A 26,042-nucleotide genomic window follows, 5' to 3' on the forward strand; every position below is an offset into this window, starting at 1 on the left:
GTTCTGATTCAATCAGACAATGTCACAGCAGTGGCTCATGTGAACCGCCAAGGCGGGACAAGAAGCAGAGTCGCGATGGCGGAAGCCACAAGGATACTTCGCTGGGCGGAAAATCATGTAAGCGCTCTGTCGGCTGTCTTCATTCCGGGAGTGGACAACTGGGGAGCAGACTTCCTCAGCAGACACAATCTCCATCCAGGAGAGTGGGGACTTCATCAAGAAGTCTTTGCAGACGTAACACGTCTTTGGGGAACTCCTCAAATAGACATGATGGCGTCACGCCTCAACAAAAAACTTCGGGGGTATTGCGCAAGGTCTCGGGACCCTCAGGCAGTAGCAGTAGACGCACTGGTAACACCGTGGGTGTTCGAATCGGTCTACGTGTTTCCTCCTCTTCCTCTCATCACGAAAGTGTTGAGGATCATAAGACGAAGAAGAGTACAGACGATACTCGTTCTCCCAGACTTGCCTCAAAGGGCCTGGTACCCGGATCTACAAGAGATGCTCACAGGAGACCCTTGGCCTCTTCCTCTGAGGGAAGACCTGTTGCAGCAGGGGCCCTGTGTATTTCAAGACTTATCGCTGTTACGTTTGACGGCATGGCGGTTGAACGCCGAATCCTAGCAAAAAAGGGGATTCCGGAAGAGGTCATCCCTACTTTAATAAAGGCTAGGAAGGAGGTGACGATAAAACATTATCACCGTATCTGGCGAAAGTATGTGTCTTGGTGTGAGACCAAGAATGCACCTACGGAAGATTTTCATCTGGGTCGTTTTCTCCACTTCCTACAGACAGGAGTGGATATGGACCTGAAATTAGGCTCGGTTAAGGTACAGATTTCGGCCCTCTCGATTTTCTTTCAGAAGGAATTGGCTTCTCTTCCAGAAGTCCAGACGTTTGTAAAGGGAGTGCTGCACATCCAGCCCCCTTTTGTGCCTCCAGTGGCACCATGGGACCTGAACGTGGTGTTGCAGTTCCTAAAATCACACTGGTTTGAACCGCTTAACAAGGTTGAGTTGAAATTTCTTACCTGGAAGGTGGTCATGTTGTTGGCCTTAGCATCAGCAAGGCGAGTGTCAGAATTGGCGGCTCTCTCACACAAGAGCCCCTACTTGATTTTTCATGTGGATCGAGCTGAATTGAGGACACGTCCGCAATTTTTGCCTAAAGTGGTTTCGTCGTTCCATATGAATCAACCTATTGTGGTGCCTGTGGCTACCGGTGACCTGGAGGATTCCAGATCCCTGGACGTAGTCAGGGCCTTAAAGATTTATGTAGCCAGGACGGCTAGAATTAGGAAAACAGAGGCTCTGTTTGTCCTGTATGCGGCCAGTAAGATTGGCGCTCCTGCTTCAAAGCAGACTATTGCTCGCTGGATCTGTAATACGATTCAGCAGGCTCACTCTACGGCTGGATTGCCGGTACCAAATTCGGTTAAGGCCCATTCCACTAGGAAGGTGGGCTCTTCTTGGGCGGCTGCCCGAGGCGTCTCGGCTTTACAACTTTGCCGAGCGGCGACTTGGTCGGGGTCAAACACTTTTGCTAAATTCTACAAGTTTGTTACCCTGGCTGATGAGGACCTAGCGTTTGCTCAGTCGGTGCTGCAGAGTCATACGCACTCTCCCGCCCGATTGGATGCTTTGGTATAAACCTCATGGTCCTTACGGAGTCCCCAGCATCCTCTAGGACGTAAGAGAAAATAAGATTTTAAACCTACCGGTAAATCTATTTCTCCTAGTCCGTAGAGGATGCTGGGCGCCCGTCCCAGTACGGAAACTCTGCAAGACTTGTATATAGTTGTTGCTTACATAAGAGTTATGTTACAGTTGACATCGGTCTTGGACCGTTACTGTTGTTTTTGTTCATACTGTTAACTGGTTATGTATGTTCCAGGTTACATGGTATGATTGGTGTGGGCTGGTATGAATCTTGCCCTTGGATTGCTAAATCCTGCCTTGTATTGTCCATCTCCTCTGGGCACAGTTGTCTAACTGAGGTCTGGAGGAGGGGCATAGAGGGAGGAGCCAGTGCACACCCATAGTTAAAGTTCTTTTTAGGTGCCCTATCTCCTGCGGAGCCCGTCTATACCCCATGGTCCTTACGGAGTCCCCAGCATCCTCTACGGACTAGGAGAAATAGATTTACCGGTAGGTTTAAAATCTTATTATTTCCATCCTCCCCCAGCTAGAATAATCTTTTAATATGGCCTCCCCTTAGACCCCATTGAAATTCTCTAGTTAGTGTGCAGCTATTAGTCCCAGAAAGCCAATAAATGAAACGCCTAAAAAACAGATGTAGTGTGTGTGGAATAAATATCCGTGTCCATCATTTCTGGAACACAGCTTTTGCGCAGCGCCATAGTCAGCCGTTCCCCCTCCTGTGATGCCCCCATCTCACATGCACTCTGTGTACTTTCATATTCTGGAATCTGCTCGTACAGAAGGGATATTTGTCATAGAAGACAGATAATGTGTCCATATTTATTGCTGGCTTTTCCAGTGCCCTTGGTCTGCATCCATAATCACAGCATAGTCTGCGAGAGGCTGACATTTTTATAGAAATGTTCCGTTTTAGATTTTTTTTTTTACCACTTTATTCTTAGCTCCTCAGTTTTCAGTGACAGCATTTTCAGCACCTATTCCTCTCTGTAGCATCAGCAGCTGTTCTACCTATGAGCGCTTTCTAACAGAATGTTCCTGCACGCAACAGCTGGGGATGTTCCAGGAGAAATCAATCATCCGCCCTGTGTGCAGCGCGAGATCCATTTGTATCTGTTTCTTAATAATTCATTTATTAAACTGCTGTGTGTTAAAGAGGTACTCTGTTCTGGAGACCAGTAAATCAATATACCATCATATACTATGTGACACATCACCATCATACCACACTATAACATTGGGACGACTTAATTTATTCATTTTGGACTGTATATTGTGTCAGTATTGCACCAAGATGTATACATGCCTGTATTAGGTACATTTGAAATATTGCTTGTCTGTGGTTTCTTTGAAATCTGTTTCATTCAGCCAATCTCTTTATGACCTGTAACTCGCCCTTTCAATAGGAAGCACGCAGAATAAAGGCCATAGGCCACTCAGTGTAGTATTTCAAAGACCTTAATATACAATATATAGGTTAAAGACCCTTACATGAATTCCAAAGTCAGTTGCATGTAACAAGAAATCTGTGGGGGCAGGTTGGAATCTGGTAGGTGCTTGGTCTTCCACTGGGGTCCAGTCAGTCAAATCAATCAATCAATCAATCAATCGGTCAACCAACGCGTTTTATTGCTTCCTCAGAGAGAGTGTGTGTGTGTGTGTGTGTGTGTGTGTGTGTGTGTGTGTGTGTGTGTGGCCCAGGCGGGGTAGAGTTTAGTGTTAGGCACTAGGGGGTGTTAGGGTTAGGCACTAGGGGGGGTGGTTAGTCCTAGCCTCCATCCCCCGAGGGTTAGCTGTAGCCAACATCCATAGCTGCCACCCCCCGAGGGGTAGGGTAGGGGACGGGAGGGGGAATACTTACTTAAGAAACATTCCCTCCAAAGAGCTTCAGTGTCAGGATGCCGCTGTCGGTCAGGTGACGGCCGGTATCCTGAACGCTGGGATGTTAAATGTATGCCGTTTACTCAGCACTCACCTATTTAAATTCTAAACTGTATTTAATTTAAAAATCAGGGATGTTCGTTTCCAAATTATTGCAATAAAGTGTCAATCACGTCAGGCTTCCCTTTCGGTGAGTTCCTACACTGACTCTCAAAAAACATGAGGATTGCTCTGCATTATTGGGCTCAGAATGTCACATATATTTTAAATACAACTTATGCTCTCTCAGTGGGTTTAGGTTCTGGCTCACTAGCTTAAAGAGACAGAACCACACCCAAGCATATCAATATCTGAGCACCTAGGGAATAAGCTGACCAAACTTCACTTCAGCAAAAGGGAAGACTGTGCCCGTGGTTGGTGAGCTTAACAATTTATTGCAATATTTTGGAAAATAACATTCCCTGATTTGTAAATGAAATACAGTTTGGAATTTAATTAGGTGAGTGCTGAGTGAGTATGTATCATTTTTTATTTAAATGGTGTGATCACATACCACTGGCACCGCAGTAGGTTGAATGGCATGGATTAAAGCTGGTTGTTTATATGCGTATCAGGCGGGGTCCCTAGTGAAAACCGCAATATGTTAGACTCAGTGCCTCCGTTTGGGCTATTAGCAGAAGGTGTATATCACGTTACCGGTGCCGGGTATCCCGGCGGTCAGCATCCCACCGGTCACATAACTACATCCCTTAGCAGATCCTACAAGTCCGATCAGCATCCATGCCATCCCTGTGTGAGCTGTGACATCTTACTTTATTGCACAGTATGGGCACTCTCCCACCTTAGAATAGCTCTGTGCCCATCATGGAGACCGTGGTGAGATCACCAGAGGTTGAGCGCAAAATAAAAATGCTTGGCATGGCAAATATTTAGCCAAATCATTAATAACATGAGGATGAAATGAGGATTTGAGGAGCCTGTACCAATATGTTATTCTTATATATGCAGTTTCATTTATCTGGCCTTTGCTGATAGTTCCCGTGACTAACTTTATACTGCCATATTAGTATTAGAAGTCAGAATGTGAAAGCCAGGCGTACGCACACACAGACATTCCATAAATATATTCATAGACTCTGCCAGAGACTGCAGCGCAAGGAAAGCTGTTCCACTTTAGAAGAAGCAATACTTGGGAGGGATTCAGATAACGTTTCTACATTACGTTTACATGTTGAGAATCATTAAATCATTTGTTATTAGATAGGACACGCGTTTTGGCAAAAAAACTGAAATTTAGCATCAGTTCTGTTTCTTATCACAGCAAAATCTCTCATCAGCAAATGCCTTAATCTGGATTACATTTATTATTATAAGTGACTGACATACAGTAACACATCTGTTTTGAAAGGAGAGGCCCCATCCAACTCAATATGGATAAGCATGGTGAGACTGTTAAAATGACAGCATTTTGTGCAAGTCCGTGTTGATACCTTCTAAGACCTCATTCTTGAATACTATTGTTACGACCAGTGCCGTAACTATAAATCCGGGTGCCCCTGGTAAAGTGAATGACTTAAAAGTATGTGGGTACCTAAATTGGGTCAAATGGCTGTTATAAGCATTTTTTTTTATGTGAAAAAATTATAGAAAGCAATATTTTTCAGCAAAATGGTATATATTTGGCTAATTTTAGGGGACTTAAAAAAAAAAGCGTGGAAAGAGACCACCTGCACGTATAAAAACACTTGTCCCACTCATAAAGCACCCCAATATACCTGTCTCATACCTTGTGCCCCAATGTCCATCACTTTGCACTTTTTCACCCCAACAAGGACGTGTCATCATTGGCCAATAAAAAATAATTAAAAACTTATAAGCGCCTAATTAATCATTCAGGTGGGTGTCCCAGGGGTTCTGAATCAAGGGCCTCATTCAGCATGGATCGCAAAAGCAAAATCTTTCTCTAATGGGCAAAACCATGTGCAGTGCAGGGGGGGGGAGGCAGATATAACATGTGCAGAGAGAGTTAGATTTGGGTGGGGCGTGTTCAAACTGAAATCTAAATTGCAGTGTAAAAATAAAGCAGCCAGTATTTACCCTGCACAGAAACAAAATAACCCACCCAAATCTAACTCTCTCTGCACATGTTATATCTGCCACACCTGCAGTGCACATGGTTTTGCCCTTTAGAGAAAGATTTTGCTTTTCCGTGCTGAATTAGGCCCCAATTCCTGACATTTTTACCTTTTAAAATGGGAATTTTCCTGAATTTTATCACCTGCTCAGAGGTGGTGAATTGAAATTTGCGATAAAATTACTGCAAATCCGTTTTTGCGGAAATTGAATAGGTGCGACTTGCGGTAAATCTGTGTTTTTTTGCCGTGAAAACAGCTAATTGAATTCGCCCTTTAGTGACATTGATATTGTGAGCTACATTTTAGATGCTTCTTCAACACTCCTGCAACCGAGACTGAATGTGAGGCCACTTAAAGTTCACATAATATGTCACACTATGCAGCACGCCAGTGATTATATACCAACCCCCACTCCACCCCACTTCCCCATCTGTAATGGCTCCAGCGGTGGGGCAATGCAGTCTACAATTCAAGTAGGGGAGCCACACTAACTGCCACCCCAAAAGAAGCCTGACAATGGAAGATTCTCATGCAACCTGATGTTCCAAGAGGGGCTGTTTGGCGCAACTGCGGCAAAGATGTATGAGAACATATCATTACCTAGTGTTCATGCGATTGTTATAGGAGCAAAAACACAAGAATTGCGCTTTGAGAAAGTAGGATTATATAATATATACTCTAGATATTTTTGTATTGTTTCATTCATCCATTGGTTAACCAGAGCACAGGGCAAAATGTGTGTGAGTGAGTGCCCCAGCGAAGATAACAGGATAGTATCACACTGTACTCTAATACAGGGTCCAAACATTCAAAGTTGCCTTATCTGAAGATACAGTAATAACTTCCCATTGTTATAAGTAAGAATGGTAGTTACCATGTGTAGAATGAGTTTGTGTTCTTGTCTTCTGATTTGGTTTTATGTTACTGTCTCAGTGACTTAGAGAGTTTTGTGGAAGATATGAGGAAGGAGTTGAGCTACAGCAGTGCTGTCACCCTGAAGGATGTGGAAGATCGAGCATTCCTGCTGCGCCAGATAGGGGAAGCAGTGTCTAATCTGAAAGGTAACTGACCATATCCTAATAAAGCTATGATTGGATTCAAAGACAAGTTCCTGGGAAGTAAAGCAACAATGCTGACCACTGTGGCACCCATGCACAGAGACTCTAATCTATATCCGTATTACACAAGAGGAAGCTTCTATGTTCCTAAACTGCAAAAGTAATCCAAACTGCATTTTTTGGAGGGATATAGTCTTGAGGTTGGCAATAAGAATGTCATCATATCATATAGCATCATTTGTTCCCTCCTAAGGCCAGCCCACAATTATCATCTTAAATAACCACCGCACAACCCGATCTGTACATACTGGCCAAATGTGACCATAATCCATTCAGTAGTTGGGCAAAGCAAAAAGATAACCCTACATGGCCATCAGTACCTATAGTGAGCGGATTGCACCTGATTGCACCTGACATCTCTTTTGTCGTGACGGATTGCACCTGACTGAGGAGGGGGCAGCGGTGCTGGGGGGAAGGATGGTTAGAAGGTTGGAGATTTTAAACTAGGAGCCTGGGGGGAGGGTTTAGCTAGAAACTACGGGTCATGCAGTGAGAATAGTGGGGATGGCGGTAGTAAACGAAATGGGGGAGAAGTTGGGGGGAGGGTAAGAGCAGGCGGTAAGGTTACTAACATGGGTACTAAAAGAGATTTTACCAAAGCACTAACCAATGACGATTACAGGTCATCATTGCTACATAAGGTGAAAGATGTCCCTGACGCAAGGGAAAATACTTATCTTAGTTGTATGTATGTAAACGCCAGAAGCATTACTGGTAAAAAGGTTGAACTAGAAATACTTGCAGCAAGCAAACAGTATGATATTATAGGCATTACTGAAACTTGGTGGGACGAATCTCATGATTGGACAGTCAATCTAGAGGGCTATACACTGTTTAGGAAAGACAGACTAAATAAAAAGGGTGGAGGGGTGTGTCTTTACGTAAAGCCGTTTTTAAAACCTGATATACGGGAAGATATTCAGGAGGGGACTGTAGACACTGTCGAGACATTATGGGTAGAAATTGCATGCTGGGAAAAAGGAATAAAAAAGTTAGTATTGGGTGTATGCTATAGGCCGCCTGGTATCAACGCATCTGATGAGGAATTGTTACTAAAGCAAATTGAAAGAGCAGCAGGAGTAGGAGACATAGTAGTGATGGGAGATTTTAACTATCCAGAGATAAACTGGAAAAACGATTCATGTGATACTGCTAGGGGCAATATGTTTTTAAACACACTTAATGATAACTACTTAGTTCAACTAATTGAGGAACCAACTAGGTACAATGCAATCTTAGACCTGGTATTAACAAACAATGGGGGTTTGTTATCAGGTATTATAGTAGGAGAACCCATAGGAAACAGCGACCACAATATGGTCGCATTCAATATCAGTTTCCATAAACAGCCCTATACTGGCTCAACTAGGACTCTAAACTTTAGCAAAGCAAATTTTGATAAGATTTGGATATTTTTCAGGGATATTGAATGGGAAGGTTTGTTTTTAGGAAAAAATACTACGGAGAAATGGGAGTTACTAAAATTCCTGCTAGCTAAAAAGACACTCAAATTTATTCCTACGAGCAGCAAAAAAAGGAATAAAAATCATAAACCGATGTGGCTTAACAAAAAGATTAAGGAACTTATGGGCAAGAAAAGGCGAGCATTTAAAAAATACAAATCTGACGGGGAAGCAGAGTCATTTCAGCACTATAAGGAATGTAACAAAATATGCAAAAAGTAAATAAGAGCGGCTAAAGTAGAAACTGAAAAACTAGTAGCAAAGGAAAGCAAAGCGAATCCCAAAAAATTCTTTAAATATATTAATAGCAAGAGATTAAAGAAGGGGAGTATAGGTTCTTTAAAAGACAAGTTGGGAGTCTTAAGCAAAAATGATAATGACATAGCGGACACACTAAATGACTTTTTTCAACAGTATTTACTATAGAAGACCCAATTCAGGGACTAACATATAATCTCAATAATGAGAATATACCACTGATAGGTACTTATTTAAGCGAGGAAGTAGTCTGTGACCGATTAAAACCTTTAAAGATTAATAAGTCACCAGGTCCCGATGGTATTTATTCACCCAAGGGTTCTAATGGAGCTTCATTCTGAACTTGCAAAACCGCTATTTTTGATCTTTAAGGATTCAGTAATATCAGGTATGGTTCCCAAAGACTGGCGTATAGCGGAAGTAGTGCCTATATTCAAAAAGGGAAGTAAAGCTGAACCAGGTAATTATAGGCCAGTTAGTCTTACATCTATAGTGGGGAAAGTATTGGAAGGTATTCTAAGAGATAGTATTCAGAAGTTCCTTGAAGTCAATAAGGTCATTAAAAGGAATCAACATGGGTTTATGAAGGACAGATCCTGTCAAACCAACTTACTTGGCTTTTATGAAACAGTAAGCGCAAACCTAGATCAGGGTAAAGAGGTGGATGTAATCTTTTTAGATTTTACCAAAGCGTTCGATACTGTACCACACATGAGACTTATCTACAAGCTACAAGAATCAGGGCTAGGAAGCACAATATGCACTTGGGTCAAAAACTGGTTAGATAATAGGGAGCAGCGCGTTGTGGTTAATGGATCTTTTTCAACTTGGACTGAAGTGCTAAGTGGTGTGCCGCAAGGCTCAGTATTAGGACCGCTATTGTTCAATATTTTCATTAACGACCTAACAGAAGGTCTAGAGAGCATGGTGTCAATTTTTGCAGATGATACCAAATTGTGTAAAGTTATAAATGTGGAGGGGGATGCTGAGTCGCTTCAGAATGACTTAGTTAAATTAGAAGCTTGGGCAGCGAAATGGAGAATGCGCTTCAATACAGACAAGTGTAAGGTAATGCACTGTGGTAACAAGAACAAAAATAACACCTACCTACTAAATGGGGTAAAATTAGGGGATTCTGTACTGGAAAAGGACTTAGGTGTCCTCATAGATAGCAAACTAAGCAGTAGTACCCAAAGTAGGACTGCAGCAAAGAAGGCTAATAAGATATTAGCATGCATAAAACGGGGAATTGATGCTAGGGACAAGAGTATTATACTCCCGTTATATAAATCACTTGTGAGGCCACACCTTGAATACTGTGTACAATTCTGGGCACCTTACTACAAAAAGGATATCTTGGAGCTAGAAAAGGTTCAAAGGCGGGCGACCAAACTAATTAAGGGTATGGAGACGCTGGAATACGAGGAAAGGCTTGCAAGACTAGGCATGTTTACACTGGAAAAGAGGAGATTAAGAGGGGACATGATCAACATTTACAAATATATAAGGGGACAATATACAGATCTTGCGCAGGACCTGTTTTTGGTTAGATCAACACAGAGAACTCGTGGACACTCGCTCAGGTTAGAAGAGAGGAGATTCCACACAATACGGCGTAAAGGCTTTTTTACGGTAAGGACGATACGTGTTTGGAATTCCCTGCCTGAGGGAGTTGTAATGGCCAACTCAGTCAACACCTTTAAGAATGGGTTAGATAAATTCCTAATGGATAAGGATATCCAGGGTTACGGGGGCATAGTCACGCACTATGGTTATTATAAAAAAGAGGGGTTAATCAGAACGGCAGTCAGCAACTTCAGTCAAAATTTTATACAAAATGATCATGCATAGGAGACCACAAATAGGTTGAACCCGATGGACAATTGTCTTTTTTCAACCTTAGATACTATGTTACTATGTTACTATGTTGCTATGGTATATTATCAATGTATAGGTTTTATACATTTTTTTAAGGGCAGATTTGATCAACACAGTTCTCTTGTTTGGCTGACATCCTACGTCAGTGGTGTCCACAACGTTGACCATCAACAATCAACAGGTAGATCACGGTGAGATGCAGCAGCCAGTAAGAATCAGGCTGACTCTTACTGGATTGCTGTGCTGAAGCTGATACTTATTGGCTGAGGCTGTCACCTGTAACAGCCTCTTTTGCCCAGTGCCAGCATTACTTCAATCTAGGTCTGTGCGCGCATTGAGTTCAGTGTGTGACCACAAATCACAGTGACTGACAGCTCAGTGGACACTGTAGACTGTAACAATCTATTTATTTGGCCGGGGTTGCAGTGCATTCCCCAGACAGGTAAAGTTACACATTTCACATCATCTTCTTGTCAGTATAAAATGCAGAAGGGGGGCACTATTGTGTGGCATAATGTGAATTAACAATATTGTGCAGATAATGTGAATAAGAGGCATTAATGTGTGCCATAATTTGAATAAGGGGCACTACTGTGCAGCATAATGTGAATAAGATGCACTACTGTGCGTCATAATGTAAGGGGCACTACTGTGTGGCATAATGTGAATAAGGGGCACTACTTTGTGGCATAATGTGAATAAGGGACACTACTGTGCGGCATAATGTGCATAAAGGGCACTACTGTGTGGCATAATGTGAATAAGGGACACTACTGTGTGGCATAATGTGAATAAAGGGCACTACTGTGTGGCATAATGTGTATAAGGGACACTACTGTGTGGCATAATGTGAATAAAGGGCACTACTGTGCAGCATAATGTGAATAAAGGGCACTACTGTGCGGCATAATGTGAATAAGGGACACTACTGTGCGGCATAATGTGAATAAGGGACACTACTCTGCATCATAATGTGAATAAAGGGCACTACTGTGTGGCATAATGTGAATAAGGAACACTACTGTGCGGCATAATGTGAATAAGGGGCATTACTGTGCGGCATGATGTGAATAAGGGGCACTACTGTATGGCATAATGTGAATATTGGATGGCTTTCTGAATTTTTCTTTTTATGCTGACAGAGTAAATAAAACTAACCAATTTTTCACCATGTTATGTGGTTTTCAGGAGAATTTCCCTACTTACAAAATAAAATGCGAGCTGTGTTACGGGTGGAAGTGGAAGCTGTCAGGTTTCTGAAGGAGGAACCCCACAAGCTGGACAGCTTACTGAAGAGGATCCGAAACATGACCGACGCCCTGTCTACCTTAAGAAGGTGATGACTGTTGCTGCACTGTGTATATATACACTGTGCTAACTGCATAAGAACCATAGCCCTTGTTGCCAAACATCACTGAAAGATTAGGAAATAATCCAGTGTACAAACATACTTACCTAAAAGCAAAAGTAAGGCAACAAAAATGTTGTAGTGCGATAATCTGTTTCATAGATGTGACCATGACCAGAAGGTAAGGAGGGGGTTGAGATACACAATAGCAGTTTGTTACTGTGCACTGATGTTTTTCTTTACTAACCCCAAAGATTTTAGTAACATTTTGTGCCCCTCTCTCTTAAACTTTCTCACAAGGCCGTAGCTACTGGCTGGCCTGGATGGGACATGAGTTGAGTGACCCTAGATCATCCAAACAAATATTTTTAGACTTGGGGGACCTGTGGCCGCCAATGCTGGGGAAGCTCCTGGCTCTGGACTCCGTCATAGAGCCTCCATTATGTTGTAGCCTTAAAGTGCAACATGCGCAATGTCATGACGTCGCAACACAGCTGAGCAAGCCCTTCAGCGGACTCCTAGATACACTTCTGCTGTCTCATGTAGAAGTAGGCATCCTCAACCTTTTCATTAAGGCATTGCGTGCTGGCACTTGTAGTTCTGCAACAGCTGGACAGCCACAGGCCTGCACTATATACTGTAAAATATGTCCTAACGCTTTGGTTGCTGTGAATGTTTCCCAGTATTGCCAAATACTCCCAGATTAAACCTCAAGTTAACGATTTGTCCATTTCATACTTCATTTCCTTTTAATATCCCTTTGCAAGTATTAAATGGAACCAAACGTGTCCTCTGTGTATCCTGATGTCTGCATTCAGTGAGTCATGCTTTGTGCAGCACAACCAGCCAGGGACACACCATAGAGCAGAGAGATGGTGCCAGGCAGCACATCACTACTGGGGCACTGTACGGATGTTATGTTATGGTAACCACGTTATCCAGTGGGCTGCATTATCTGTGCTCCTGCTGAAATCAGACACGTGCAAAGTGCAACAGAACAAAATGTGCCGATTAGTTCTTATTATGCAGCATGTTTCCCTACATAAAGATTATTACATACAGTAGAAGCAGGGTCTACAGGTTCTCTGCAGGAGATCGCATTCGCAACCCTAAAAAAACCCAAACCATTTTATTTAAGAGTATTTTACATATTTTCAATGTTTCTCCCATTTATTTGGACAAGACACAGGATCTTATGAATCGTATATGCGCATCGCGTCCACCTCCCCTCTCCTAAAAGCCCTTTACTGGCTTCCCTTCCTGAATCCAATTCAAGCTTCTCACACTCGCCTACAAAGCCCTCACCCACTCCTCTCCCATTTACATCTCTGACCTTATCTCCCTTTACACTCCCACCCGTCCTCTTCGCTCTGCTAATGCACGCTGACTCTCCTGCCTACTGATTACTTCCTCCCACTCCTACCTCCCAAGATTTTTCACGTGCTGCTCCCTTTCCCTGGAATTCTCTACCTCTCCCCCTCAGACTCTCCACCTCTCTACAAAACTTCAAACAGGCTCTGAAGACCCACTACTTCACCAAACCCAGCCTAATCTCATCCTAACCCTCTGTTCCACAATCACTATCTACCCCATCTGTGTCACCCCTGTATGTCTGCCCCTGCCCTTTAGAATGTAAGCTCTCACAAGCAAGGTCCTCAACCCTCATGTGCTTATCCTTTACTTGCTTAAACAGCCTTCAACGGCACCAAATCTTGCGGTTTTCTGCCACCCTGATACTTATGTAGGAAGTTTTGGTTTGGGAGAGCCACACAGGAATCTATATAGAGTGAAGATGATGGTTTCCAGAAAACTGACACTTATAAGGAAACTTCGAAATTTATCACTTATACACCTATGTAGAAAATCTTTTATGGTGTGGTGCTCCCATGGGTTTGTAGACAGCTATTTTAGAAAATACAAAGAAGAAAGATAACCCTTGTGGGTAGCACTCTAAATCCGGAATGTTTCCAAATTTAGAGTGTTCCCCACAAGGGTTATCTTTCTTCTTTGTATTTTCTAAAACCCTGATACTTATGTCAGTGTCTTCTACTGCTGTAGCTATGTTTATTTAGCCCGTACTTATCCTATATTGTCTTCAACTGTAAGTCGCTGTTTTCCTGTTTTGATTATTTGTTTATGTACTCTGTAACTGGGCGCTCCGGAACCCTTGTGGCGCCATATAAATAAAGGAGAATTAATAATAATAATATATGCTGTGGCCTATCTGCAGAAGAGGTTTCAGGCCAAGCAGTATATTTACTAAAAAATGTTTAATGTGTGCCTGTCCCCCTGAAAATATGTTGCAATCTTTATGCCGCGATCTACTGTACTGTGTATATGCTATATGCTGCTCTGTAAAATGATGCTGGATTTAAGGGAGACCCATTGCAAATTGTGCACTGGGACACAGAAATCAGCACTTACTTTAGTGAGCAACTAGTAATATTAGCAAAACTAAGAGGTCTATTTACTAAGCCTTGGATGGCGATAAAGTAGACATAGATAAAGTACCAGCCAATCAGCTCCTGTCATGTCACAGGCTGGGTTTGAACAATTACAGTTAGGAGCTGACTGGCTGGTACTTTATCTCCGTCCACTTTATCTCTCTCCAAGGATTAGTAAATAGACTCCTAAGATTTCGCTGTGATGCCACAGTTATATTGTTTTTGAACAAGCTAACCTCCTGATTTCTTTTGTTTCCCCTAGACATGTTTCCGAGGGACCATCTAAGATCGTTGACTTCAATCAAAATAACCAATTTATCATAACGGAAAAAGTTACTGATATAGAGGTAACGCAAAACAAAGAAGTAAAAAATCAAACGTACCTGCAGACGACACAATCCGAACAGGCGAACACGGTACCATCCCCGACAACGTCTGTTAAATCTGAGGTGGTGCCTCTGTCCGCTGGCGTGAAAGTCCACCAAGTACAAAGTTCACCGGTCTTCATGCAGCAGTCCCAACACTCCTCGGCACTGGTTAACCACGTCTTTACCTCCGGTAACCAGAGCGCAGATTCATCTGTAAACATCCTTTCAACCAGTGTGTCATCCAGTGCAGCACAAGAGCAAACTCCACCTGCACAGCCGGCTCAGCATAATGGATCCTCTGCACAAAACCTTTTTATTGAAGAAATCTACCACGCAGGTTACAGGAATCGGGCAGTGTCCATAGAGGTAAATTATACAACCGCTACTATATTGGAATTACTATATGGCTCTGTTTTGTCAGATGAAATTATGGACAGCTATCAGCTGTTCAGTAACAGGATTTTCCTGACTTCTTAAGGTTGCAAGAACGAGCGACATTGCGCTCCATTAGTGCACCTTGGTTAGGCAGCACATTAAATAACATGTATACGGATGCAGGATGGACCAGCTTTACCCATTTTCAAGCAGATAACGGGTAATAAAACAAATTTTAAGGAAACTAGACAAATTATACGCCTTGCTTGTAGCATATTGGTATAATTCTTTTTTGCCTTTGGAAGTTGTAATAGAAAAATTTGGCCCCACCAATAATCACCTCACAGCACCCTTACGGCAGCGCAAGCAAACCTGCCTGCTTCACTGCTGTCTTGTCTCCTGTTATTCTGTGGCTGTCTCTTCTCGCTTGACGGTGGCCTACTCTGGTCCCCTGCAGAGCACAGCCTGATGTGGCATAAGATTTTATGATGCACGTAGGCAGTTGCATAAGCCAAGACTGAGTGAAAGGAGCTTGGGGAGGTGGAGATGCCCGACTGCTCTGATTTGTTATAGCACAGAGCAGCCGGGGAGCATTCTCTCTGTTTGCCTCCCGCAGCCGGACGTGTACATACAGAGCACGGCTGCTGGCGGCCCTGGAGTGTGAGAGGGGTGCATGGTGTGGTGTTGCTGCTGTTGTGCAGGAGTAGTCGCTGCCTACCTGGTTCACACCCTCTTACCTCCAGGCCGTTGCGTAGTTGACCATTCTAATATGCAGACGGGACCCTAACACGAAGGAGGAGGTCTTGGATAAAGAACAAGATAAGTACTGGCCTTCTAAAGAGACAACCGAGACGCCCTATCAATCCGAGACTTTGCAAAATAAGTATTGCGGGCTTAAGTGAAGATCATCCCAGGCACTCTTGGCCTCAGGAACCGAATTTCACCTATAGGTGCTCACGCCCCAGGTGAAGATTCAACCTTGCATTGGAGTGCAAGGCCCTCTGTCCGCCCAGAAGGAAGATAGACAGACAGAGAAAAACAGACACGGGTAGACAGACAGACACCAATGTTTTTCACCGCGACTGTTCTTGCTGTTCGCCCGCTCACTCACCTACAGGTCCCTGTAAAGAGACAACACACAGCCGCGCAGTGCGTAAACCTAACTTAAGGGTGTCAACCTTTTCATTATTTACCTATCATCATCCGGATGCTCACTATAAGTGGACTCATGCTATTGCCTGTCTTTTCATGCGGTCAGACCTGTAACCGGGGCCTATCGCCCAGGGTCACTTTCCTTCAGGGTCTCAGGCGTTTAGCCTTGCTACTTAAGGCACAGTGTGATCTGGAAATAATGCCAGGTCACGTTATTTGTATAGAGGCTCAGGCCCTTTATCCTGCCTGTGGCCACTTAGTGACCTGGGCTTAGTGAACAGAGGGGGTTATTCAGAGATGAATGCAGATGGCTGCATATGCAACCGGATCTGCGTTCATCTCTGCACATGCTGAGGGCCGTCCAACACAGGGCAAGGCCGCCCAGCATGTGGCCGCGCAGTTTGCTGCTACCGCCAAACTGCGCTGCAAGCCGCATCAGTGGCCAGATCTGAATGACCCCAGAGTCATTGTATAGGCTCAGGCTTAAAGCCTGTTCATTATGAGCACTGTGTGTCTGGGCCTAGTGCCCACCCAGATCACTAATCACTAGGAGAGGGTGGGAAGGGGCACCCAAAAACCCCAGGGTCTATTGCTCACCTGTACTACAGGCCTAATGTCTGACCTTATGTCCATGGGCCTGGTGCTCACCTACTATGCAATAGGCCTACTGCCTGACTGTGCCCAATCCCTGGTAGTCTGGATGTGAATTATGCAGACACTGGGCCTACCCTTTCTGTTGGGAGAGCATGCAGTTGAGAGCTCATATGCTCCTTTGCATCCCACCACTAGCAGCACTCTCTGGTCTTCAGCCGTCTTCTGCCAGTGACTGACACTGCTTCCATGCTCAGCTGCCATCTTCTGATTTGTTTCCGATGTCTTCTGACTTGATGTCGCTGGATTCTGACCTGTTCTGCGGCCGCTGGGGCTCTTCGTCCCTTCAGGAGCTCTTCACTGTTCCCTGTCCACCAATGGACTGACCACTTCTGCTCTGCAGTGTCTAATGTAAGATCTCAAGCTGTGATTGGCTTGCAAATGGCGCCAAATTCAAAAGTCTGCCGATGCTTTCCATTTGCCACCAGTCAGTGAGCCAGGATTGGCTGGTGTCCAGCGGCAAGTTCTAATGCCTAACTCCTTCACCGCTTGTCTGACACCCATCGCTGTTGTATGTCCGGCGCTGAGATCTGATTCGATCTCCGTGTCATCCAATACATCCAGGCTGCCGGGGCACATTTCCACATGAGCACAAAAACTGTACCAGCTCGGGGTGCAGATGGCATCCTGCCCCCCGGCCCAGCCCACCACTGTGTGCGTGTGTGTGGTACTCTCTGCTTCAGGCATGGAGGGTGTTGTATCTGATTTTGCCTCCTGCCTAGTTTCACTATCTTGTACTTCTCGTGTCGCGGGGGCTGGGTGCCCCTCTCACAGTGACTTCTGAACTTACAATCTGACACAAAATGCATGGCACTCACCTTGTACAGCTTCTGCGTTGTGTCTCCATTGTGATCTCTTCAGTCCAGAGGAACCTTCACCAGGTGTACCTGATTCTTCTCTGTCCTCCCTTCTGGTTGCATTGCTTGCCACCCTCGGGCTCTGTCTACCGTGATATCATGTTGCACACAGTCAGTCTATCCCAGCAGGGCAGGTAGTTGGGATGGACTATGCAGTGCAGCAGCTTGATTTGGTAGAGGGTGGTCAGTGGGGGTATCACTAGTGTGATGCACGATGGGGTGCAGGGGGAAAACGGGCCCAGGAGGCAATCTGGGCCCTGTAGAAACTTCACACCCTGCACCCACAATAATTATGCACTTGGTTGGAGCACTACTGTAGACCTGGTTACTCATTGGAGCTAATAAGTGCAGTGCAAATTGTCAGCAACAAGCTCTAAAGTGAACAACCACAGTTTTGTTTTAATGGGTTACATAATGTTAATCCTAATGGCTTACCTAATGTTATTCATATTAACATTTATCAAAACAAGTCATGAAAACAAACGTTACTATTAATGCAGTTTATAAACCTACTACTGCTGCTGCTTATTGCCATTTAAACCTCTTCACTCTACAGAACTTTATTTTGTCAAGTATAAATTCTTATTTACAAATGAATTTACAGCTATTACTTGGTCTGGTATTGTTTAATTCCTCATACAAATAAATGGGAATGCTAACTCCTACCTTCAGTAGCAAAGGTGTAACTAGGGTTTTTGGAGCACCAGGGCAAGATGAAGGGTGGCGCCTCCCCCCAAAAAAAAACCCCCAAACCCACAAAATCAAGTATGTGAAAGCGGCCGGGGGGAAATGGCGTAGCCACGCACCAGAAGGGGTGTGGTCACATACCAGAAGGGGTGTGGCCACTGAAAATGGGGCGTGTCAACATGAATATCACCTACCCTCTGCGTTGTCTCTCAACACACTATCAATCACCTCCCCCTTGTGTGGTCTCTCAGCACACTATCACCTCCCCCTGGTGTCATCTCTTAGCACACTATCACCTCCCCCTGGTGTAGTCTCTCAGCACACTATCACCTCCCCCTTGTGTCATCTCTCAGCACACTTTCATCTCCCCCTTGTGTCGTCTCTCAGCACACCTTCATTCAATTTTTGCGTATTACGGCAGTAGAGTCCCCTTTTTACACAGTACACAGGCAGAGTCCCCTTTTTACACAGTACCAGATACATATTGCCCCACAGTGCCAGATACATATTGCCCCACAGTGCCAGATACATATTGCCCCACAGTGCCAGGTACATATTGCCCCACAGTGCCAGGTACATATTGCCCCACAGTGCCAGGTACATATTGACCCACAGTGCCAGATACATATTGCCCCACAGTGCCAGATACATATTGCCTCACAGTGCCAGATACACATTGCCTCACAGTGCCAGATACACATTGCCTCACAGTGCCAGATACACATTGCCCCCACAGTGCCAGATACATATATGCCCCCACAGTGCCAGATACATATATGCCCCCACAGTGCCAGATACATATATGCCCCCACAGTGCCAGATACATATATGCCCCCACAGTGCCAGATACATATATGCCCCCACAGTGCCAGATACATATATGCCCCCACAGTGCCAGATACATATATGCCCCCACAGTGCCAGATACATATATGCCCCCACAGTGCCAGATACATATATGCCCCCACAGTGCCAGATACATATATGCCCCCACAGTGCCAGATACATATTACCCCACAGAGATACACATTGCCCATAGTGCCAGATACACAGTGCCAGATATGCATTGCCCCACAGAGACACACATTTCCCCACAGAGACACACATTGCCCCACAGTGCCAGATACACATTTCCCCACAGAGAGACACATTGCCCCACAGTGCCAGATACACATTTCCCCACAGAGACACACATTTCCCCACAGAGACACACATTGCCACACAGTGCCAGATACACATTGCCCCACAGAGATACACATTGCCCCCCCCCCCCCCCCACTCTCCCCTGGCGCTTCCCGCCTCTATCTGCTATGTGAGGGGAGCGCAGTGCCTCTCCTGCCCCTCAATGCACCATGAAGTCCGGTCTCCGGCTGCCGGACGCGGGTATCTTGGTTTGGTTTGTTAGCCAATCAGAGCTCGCGGACCGGCAGCCAATCAGGAGCCTGTCCGCGAGCTCTGATTGGCTAACAAACCAAACCAAGGAGACTCGCCCCGCCGCCGCCAGACCAGACACTGAGCACATTGAGGAGCAGGAGAGGCGCTGCGCTGTCCTTCCCTCACATAGCAGCAGGATGGGGGACGGCCCGGGGGCAGAGCTAGAGCAGCGGTGGCAAGTGGGCATGATGCCCTGGCCGGCGCCCCCCTCTGCTGGGCATGTCAAGGTGCCCGGGTCATGTGCCCTGCTCGACCCCCCCTTAGTTACGCCTCTGTCTCAGTAGCCTCTCTCTCAGGATATATTACCAGGTATTGGAATTGAGCACATACTGTAAGCTAGTAATATTGTGCTCTTTGGCTGTAGGAAGCAGAGAGGAAATTTGAAGAGAAACGACAGAGCATTGACCATTACAACGGAAAGGAATTTGAGAAGATGCTGGAGGAAGCACAAGCCAATATTATGAAGTCAATCCCCAGCCTAGAAATGCCGTCTCAAGCTCTAAAAACGGACACCATAGAAAAACTGGAAGTAAATGGTAAGAGAGTGCACTGTGTCCTTTGCTAGAAAATGTTACAGTAGTTGTACAAAGACCTGGGATACAAATCGAATTATGAACCATTGCTACTCTTTGGATGCCAGCTACGTACTGTACAGTTCTAGGAATCTAGTGTTAGCAATAGTATAATGCTGGTGCATAAGATATCTGCTGTGTTCCCACCTTTTCAATCGCACAAGAAGCCCCTATACTAGGTTTCTGTTATATTGTGAGACTTACAAAGCGGAGCTTGAATCCCGCAGCTCACGCCATCTTTAGAATGTGGGATGTGATAAATAGGCCAGTTACAGTGTGCATCCAATCTAAATACTACAATAACTGGTAACGACCTCCCGTCACTGAGCAAATTGACAGTCATCCAATTTCCATTATACTGATCTTACAATATACAAGAGGCAGTCCCCACCAACCCCCAGATGTGTCAATGATGGATCATTTTCCTGCCAGGGGAAGCTGGAGAAATTTTAGTGCCAAGACCCCTAACTGAATGTCAGCCATATCACTGGGGTCACAAGGTCGTTATCTACTGTTCTAAGTGTCCAAGAAGGGAGATCACCACTAAATAGGTTCCAGTTTGAACTAGACAACTGATATTTATTTGTTACTACTGTTTTTTTTTTTTATGTTCTAGAAAGTGTACAGGAAAGTGAACAAGAAAGTGATAAATTAACAAAGTCTCCACCTCCACCCCCTCCACGACGTATGTACCCTCCTGGGTCTGGCCTGAGCGGTGCATGGACCTCAGATTGGAAAGACAGCAAAGTAAGTGGTATTGTTATTGTGACTCATGATATTACTGACACTGTCCCAGACATCTGAGCTCTCATCAAACCATCTCAGAAATAATGGTGGACAGCATTTGCCAAGTTAGCAGTCAAGACATGAAAGTACAAAGAGCTGTTAAGTTGGCCCTCATTCAGAGTTGATCGCTGGCTGGCTGTTTTTAGCAGCATTGCACACGCTAGGCCGCCGCCCTCTGGGAGTGTATCTTAGCTTAGCAGAATTGCGAACGACAGAGTAGCAGAATTGCTACTAAAAAATTTCATGCAGTTTCTGAGTAGCTCCAGACCTACTCCTAGATTGCGATCACCTCAGTCCATTTAGTTCCTGGTTTGACGTCACAAACACGCCCTGCGTTCGGCCAGCCACTCCCCCGTTTCTCCAGCCACTTCTGCGTTTTAGCCTGACACGCCTGCTTTTTTTAGCACACTCCCGGAAAACGGTCAGTTTCCGCCCAGAAACACCCACTTCCTGTCAATCACTCACTGATCAGCAAAGCGACTGAAAAGCGCCACTCGGACCGGTGTAAAATTGCATAGTTTTGTGTGAAATTACTTAGTGCGTGCACAGAATAAGCCTGATCGCTATTCTGCTAAAAACGGCAACGAGCGATCAACTCGGAATGACCACCGTTGTACAGTACAAATGTATGCTGCATTACTCCCCATGTTTTGGTTCTAAATCATCATCGTGTTTTTGTTATGCCAAAACCAAAATTAGTTACAAAAATAAAAATTGAGTAATTTAGTATAAATATATTCCCGAACATGCCGTCATCGTTGTATCGCCGTCACTGTAGTAATGGCAGTTTTGGCTAATGGCATAATTCGGCATACCTCCAAACTTTAGTAAAAATGTTTTTGAAAAAATCATTCATGTTCCTGATTTAATCAAATTCCAGACCCAGTGTGGCATGACCACACCCCCTTAGTATAGTTCTTAAGATGGGCAGAATATCTGCTAGATCTGACTGGTTGGAATGAAAATTTGGTAACAGATGAGAGTAAATGACAGTCAACCAATTTATCCCAAACACTAGACAACGAACAAAAACTGGCATTCGTACAAATTGGTTAAAGCACGGATAGGTTTTATCCTTTTTCCAGTGTTTGTGAGCAAATGGTCGATTGTCATCTGCTCTCATCTATTACCAGATTTTTATTACAACCAGCTAGATCTGGCTGATTATCTGCCAGATAATTGTATAGTGTATGCCCAGCTTTAGAGAGGTCAGGTTGGCGTTGGGATAACTTTGATGCAATCTTTTCTTATTAATGCAGGACTCTGAAGATGTCCCTCCATCAACTCCATCAAAAACAATGAAGTCAGAAGCAGATAGCCAAAGTCTACCCAATAGTACCATAGTGAAGGATGAAGAAGAGGAGGAAGAAGGAGAAAGAATCATGGCAGAGCTTCAGGTAAATGTCCCGCAAGTTGTAAACGTTATAACTCACTGAGGGGATAGGGAGGGTGGCAGATGTACTGAGCCGGAAAGTAATAAGAGATAAAGTACCAACCAATCAGCTCCTGTCATGTTATAAACTGTGCTGGATAAATGATGGCTAAAGCTGGTTGCTATGGGCAACTTCTCCACTTTATCTCTCTCCAAGGCTTGATACATCTCCCTTACAATTACAGTAGATGGAAAATAAAATGGATATCCTCACATGGTTTTCATTTAGAATAATGGATAATAACTTGAGCACATTTTACAGTTCTAGAAATGTGTCTGCATGGACTTATTGTACCTGTACCAGAAATAGAACACTGAGAACTGGCCTATAATATAGACTATACTCCTCCAAATCCGAAGACGTTCCCGTTATGCTGGTTATGGAGGGATGACAAGACCATAAATGGCGCATAGGTCAATGGACAATGTTCCCATGGCTGTGCTTCAGCCTATCTAATATTTTACGTCTTTTAGGCTTTCCAGAAATGTTCCATAGTGGAAATTAATACAAAGGTGCAGTATGAGCGCTCTAAAGCAGAGGCTCATGAGAAAGATTTCCGACCTTCAGGTTTAGCTCTACCCAAGGAAAAGAAGGTAATTTAATTTGCAGGATTTAACCATAACCTTCTTTGCTAATACTAACCAACCTACAGTAATATCCCCCAGATACCCATGAGCTATGTGCATTATATCGCCAACTATCTGTCTTTTAGTCATCAGTTGTATAACTGTGTTGTCCATCGTCTGCACTAATTCTCTAATTCTCAGTGGCTATTTCTGCGTTACCAGCCTATCCTGTTTGCATGTGTTATTGCTATTTCTTGTATTTAGGTGTATAATGTATGTGGTACTGACCAATGAAACCATTTTTTTTAAATGTTAGATTCTTATATTAAGAGACACTTTAATGCAAATAAATCAAATTCTTTTTTTGTGCACAGGTTACTGGAGTGGATTACACCAAAACCGCTTTTATATCACAGTCAGATAGAGAATACTACATTTTGGGGGAGATTTATAAAAGTGGACAAAGGGGCTAATTCAGACCTGATCGCTGCTGTGCGTGTTCGCACAGCAGCGATCAGGTCAGAAGTGCACATGCGTCGGCGCCACAGTGCACAGGCGCATGGCAGACAGCCGACGGCTGTCTTAGCCCTGCGATCGCCTCTGCCTGATTGACAGGAAGGGGCGGACCGGCGGCGTTTGGCTGCCGTTAAGGGGCGCAGTCCGGGCAACGCAGGCATGCCTGGACAGTTGGGGGGGACGGGCCGCGGCAGCTGCGTGACGTCACGAGTATCGCCGTGCGATGCTTTTGTACTTGTATAACGGGGCAGGGCCTGACATTGGGGGCGGACTAGCCCTGTACTGGGCGTCCCCCCGCATGTCAGGGAGGCTGTAGATGTTACGATCAGGTCTGAATCACCCCCAATGGGAGCTGTTGCCCAAAGCCCATGTATCTAGTACATTCTATTAAATGAAAGCTAGGATTTGATTAGTTGCTATGGGTAACACCTCCACCCTTTAGAATGTATGATATTCACCCCCTTAGGTGTGCCTGGGCAGCTATATTGTGTACTCTATATTCATGACTAGAACAGGGGACATCACATCAGCCTGTGCCTCATGTTACACCAGTGGCACTGATCACTAGTGAGGTGATAGGCTGCTCTATCAGACACATTGTAACTATGGCACTGATCACTAGTGAGGTCATAGGCTGCTCTATCAGACACATTGTAACTGTGGCACTGATCACTAGTGAGGTGAGAGGCTGCTCTATTAGACACATTGTAACTGTGGCACTGATCACTAGTGAGGTGAGAGGCTGCTCTATTAGACACATTGTAACTGTGGCACTGATCACTAGTGAGGTCATAGGCTGCTCTATCAGACACATTGTAACTGTGGCACTGATCACTAGTGAGGTGATAGGCAGCTCTATTAGACACATTGTAACTGTGGCACTGATCACTAGTGAGGTGATAGGCTGCTCTATCAGACACATTGTAACTATGGCACTGATCACTAGTGAGGTCATAGGCTGCTCTATCAGACACATTGTAACTGTGGCACTGATCACTAGTGAGGTGAGAGGCTGCTCTATTAGACACATTGTAACTGTGGCACTGATCACTAGTGAGGTGAGAGGCTGCTCTATTAGACACATTGTAACTGTGGCACTGATCACTAGTGAGGTCATAGGCTGCTCTATCAGACACATTGTAACTGTGGCACTGATCACTAGTGAGGTGAGAGGCTGCTCTATTAGACACATTGTAACTGTGGCACTGATCACTAGTGAGATGATAGGCTGCTCTATCAGACACATTGTAACTGTGGCACTGATCACTAGTGAGGTGAGAGGCTTCTCTATTAGACACATTGTAACTGTGGCACTGATCACTAGTGAGGTGAGAGGCTGCTCTATTAGACACATTGTAACTAGTGCACTGATCACTAGTGAGGTGATAGGCTGCTCTATCAGACACATTGTAACTGTGGCACTGATCACTAGTGAGGTGAGAGGCTGCTCTATTAGACACATTGTAACTGGTACTGATCACTAGTGAGATGATAGGCTGCTCTATCAGACACATTGTAACTGTGGCACTGATCACTAATGAGGTGATAGGCTGCTCTATCAGACACATTGTAACTGTGGCACTGATCAATAGTGAGGTGATAGGCTGCTCTATCAGACACATAGTAACTGTGGCACTGATCACTAGTGAGGTGATAGGCTGCTCTATCAGACACATTGTAACTATGGCACTGATCACTAGTGAGGTCATAGGCTGCTCTATTAGACACATTGTAACTGTGGCACTGATCACTAGTGAGATGATAGGCTGCTCTATCAGACACATTGTAACTGTGGCACTGATCACTAGTGAGGTGAGAGGCTGCTCTATTAGACACATTGTAACTGTGGCACTGATCACTAGTGAGGTCATAGGCTGCTCTATTAGACACATTGTAACTGTGGCACTGATCACTAGTGAGATGATAGGCTGCTCTATCAGACACATTGTAACTGTGGCACTGATCACTAGTGAGGTGAGAGGCTGCTCTATTAGACACATTGTAACTGTGGCACTGATCACTAGTGAGGTGAGAGTCTGCTCTATTAGACACATTGTAACTAGTGCACTGATCACTAGTGAGGTGAGAGGCTGCTCTATTAGACACATTGTAACTGTGGCACTGATCACTAGTGAGGTGAGAGGCTGCTCTATTAGACACATTGTAACTGTGGCACTGATCACTAGTGAGGTCATAGGCAGCTCTATCAGACACATTGTAACTGTGGCACTGATCACTAGTGAGGTGATAGGCTGCTCTATCAGACACATTGTAACTATGGCACTGATCACTAGTGAGGTCATAGGCTGCTCTATCAGACACATTGTAACTATGGCACTGATCACTAGTGAGGTCATAGGCTGCTCTATCAGACACATTGAAACTGTGGCACTGATCACTAGTGAGGTCATAGGCTGCTCTATCAGACACATTGTAACTGTGGCACTGATCACTAGTGAGGT

At 44.6% G+C, this 26,042-nt stretch overlaps 1 protein-coding gene across 14 annotated transcripts in view; it reads left to right on the forward strand.

Moving 5' to 3' along the window:
• KIAA1217 (KIAA1217 ortholog) overlaps positions 1-26,042 on the forward strand; it is a 1,254,604-nt gene that overhangs the window by 1,220,228 nt on the left and 8,334 nt on the right. For 13 of the 14 annotated variants that reach the window (XM_063921607.1, XM_063921600.1, XM_063921610.1 and 10 more), the window contains 7 exons: positions 6,608-6,735; positions 11,580-11,727; positions 14,446-14,917; positions 20,072-20,243; positions 20,896-21,026; positions 22,325-22,462; positions 22,972-23,091. In XM_063921607.1, the coding sequence (XP_063777677.1) occupies positions 6,608-6,735; positions 11,580-11,727; positions 14,446-14,917; positions 20,072-20,243; positions 20,896-21,026; positions 22,325-22,462; positions 22,972-23,091 (1,309 nt within the window). The remainder of the gene's footprint in view (positions 1-6,607; positions 6,736-11,579; positions 11,728-14,445; positions 14,918-20,071; positions 20,244-20,895; positions 21,027-22,324; positions 22,463-22,971; positions 23,092-26,042) is intronic. The other variant, XM_063921603.1, reaches the window with a different exon arrangement.

This window comes from Pseudophryne corroboree, chromosome 5 (genome assembly GCF_028390025.1).
Source record: "Pseudophryne corroboree isolate aPseCor3 chromosome 5, aPseCor3.hap2, whole genome shotgun sequence".
Lineage (NCBI taxonomy): Eukaryota > Metazoa > Chordata > Amphibia > Anura > Myobatrachidae > Pseudophryne > Pseudophryne corroboree.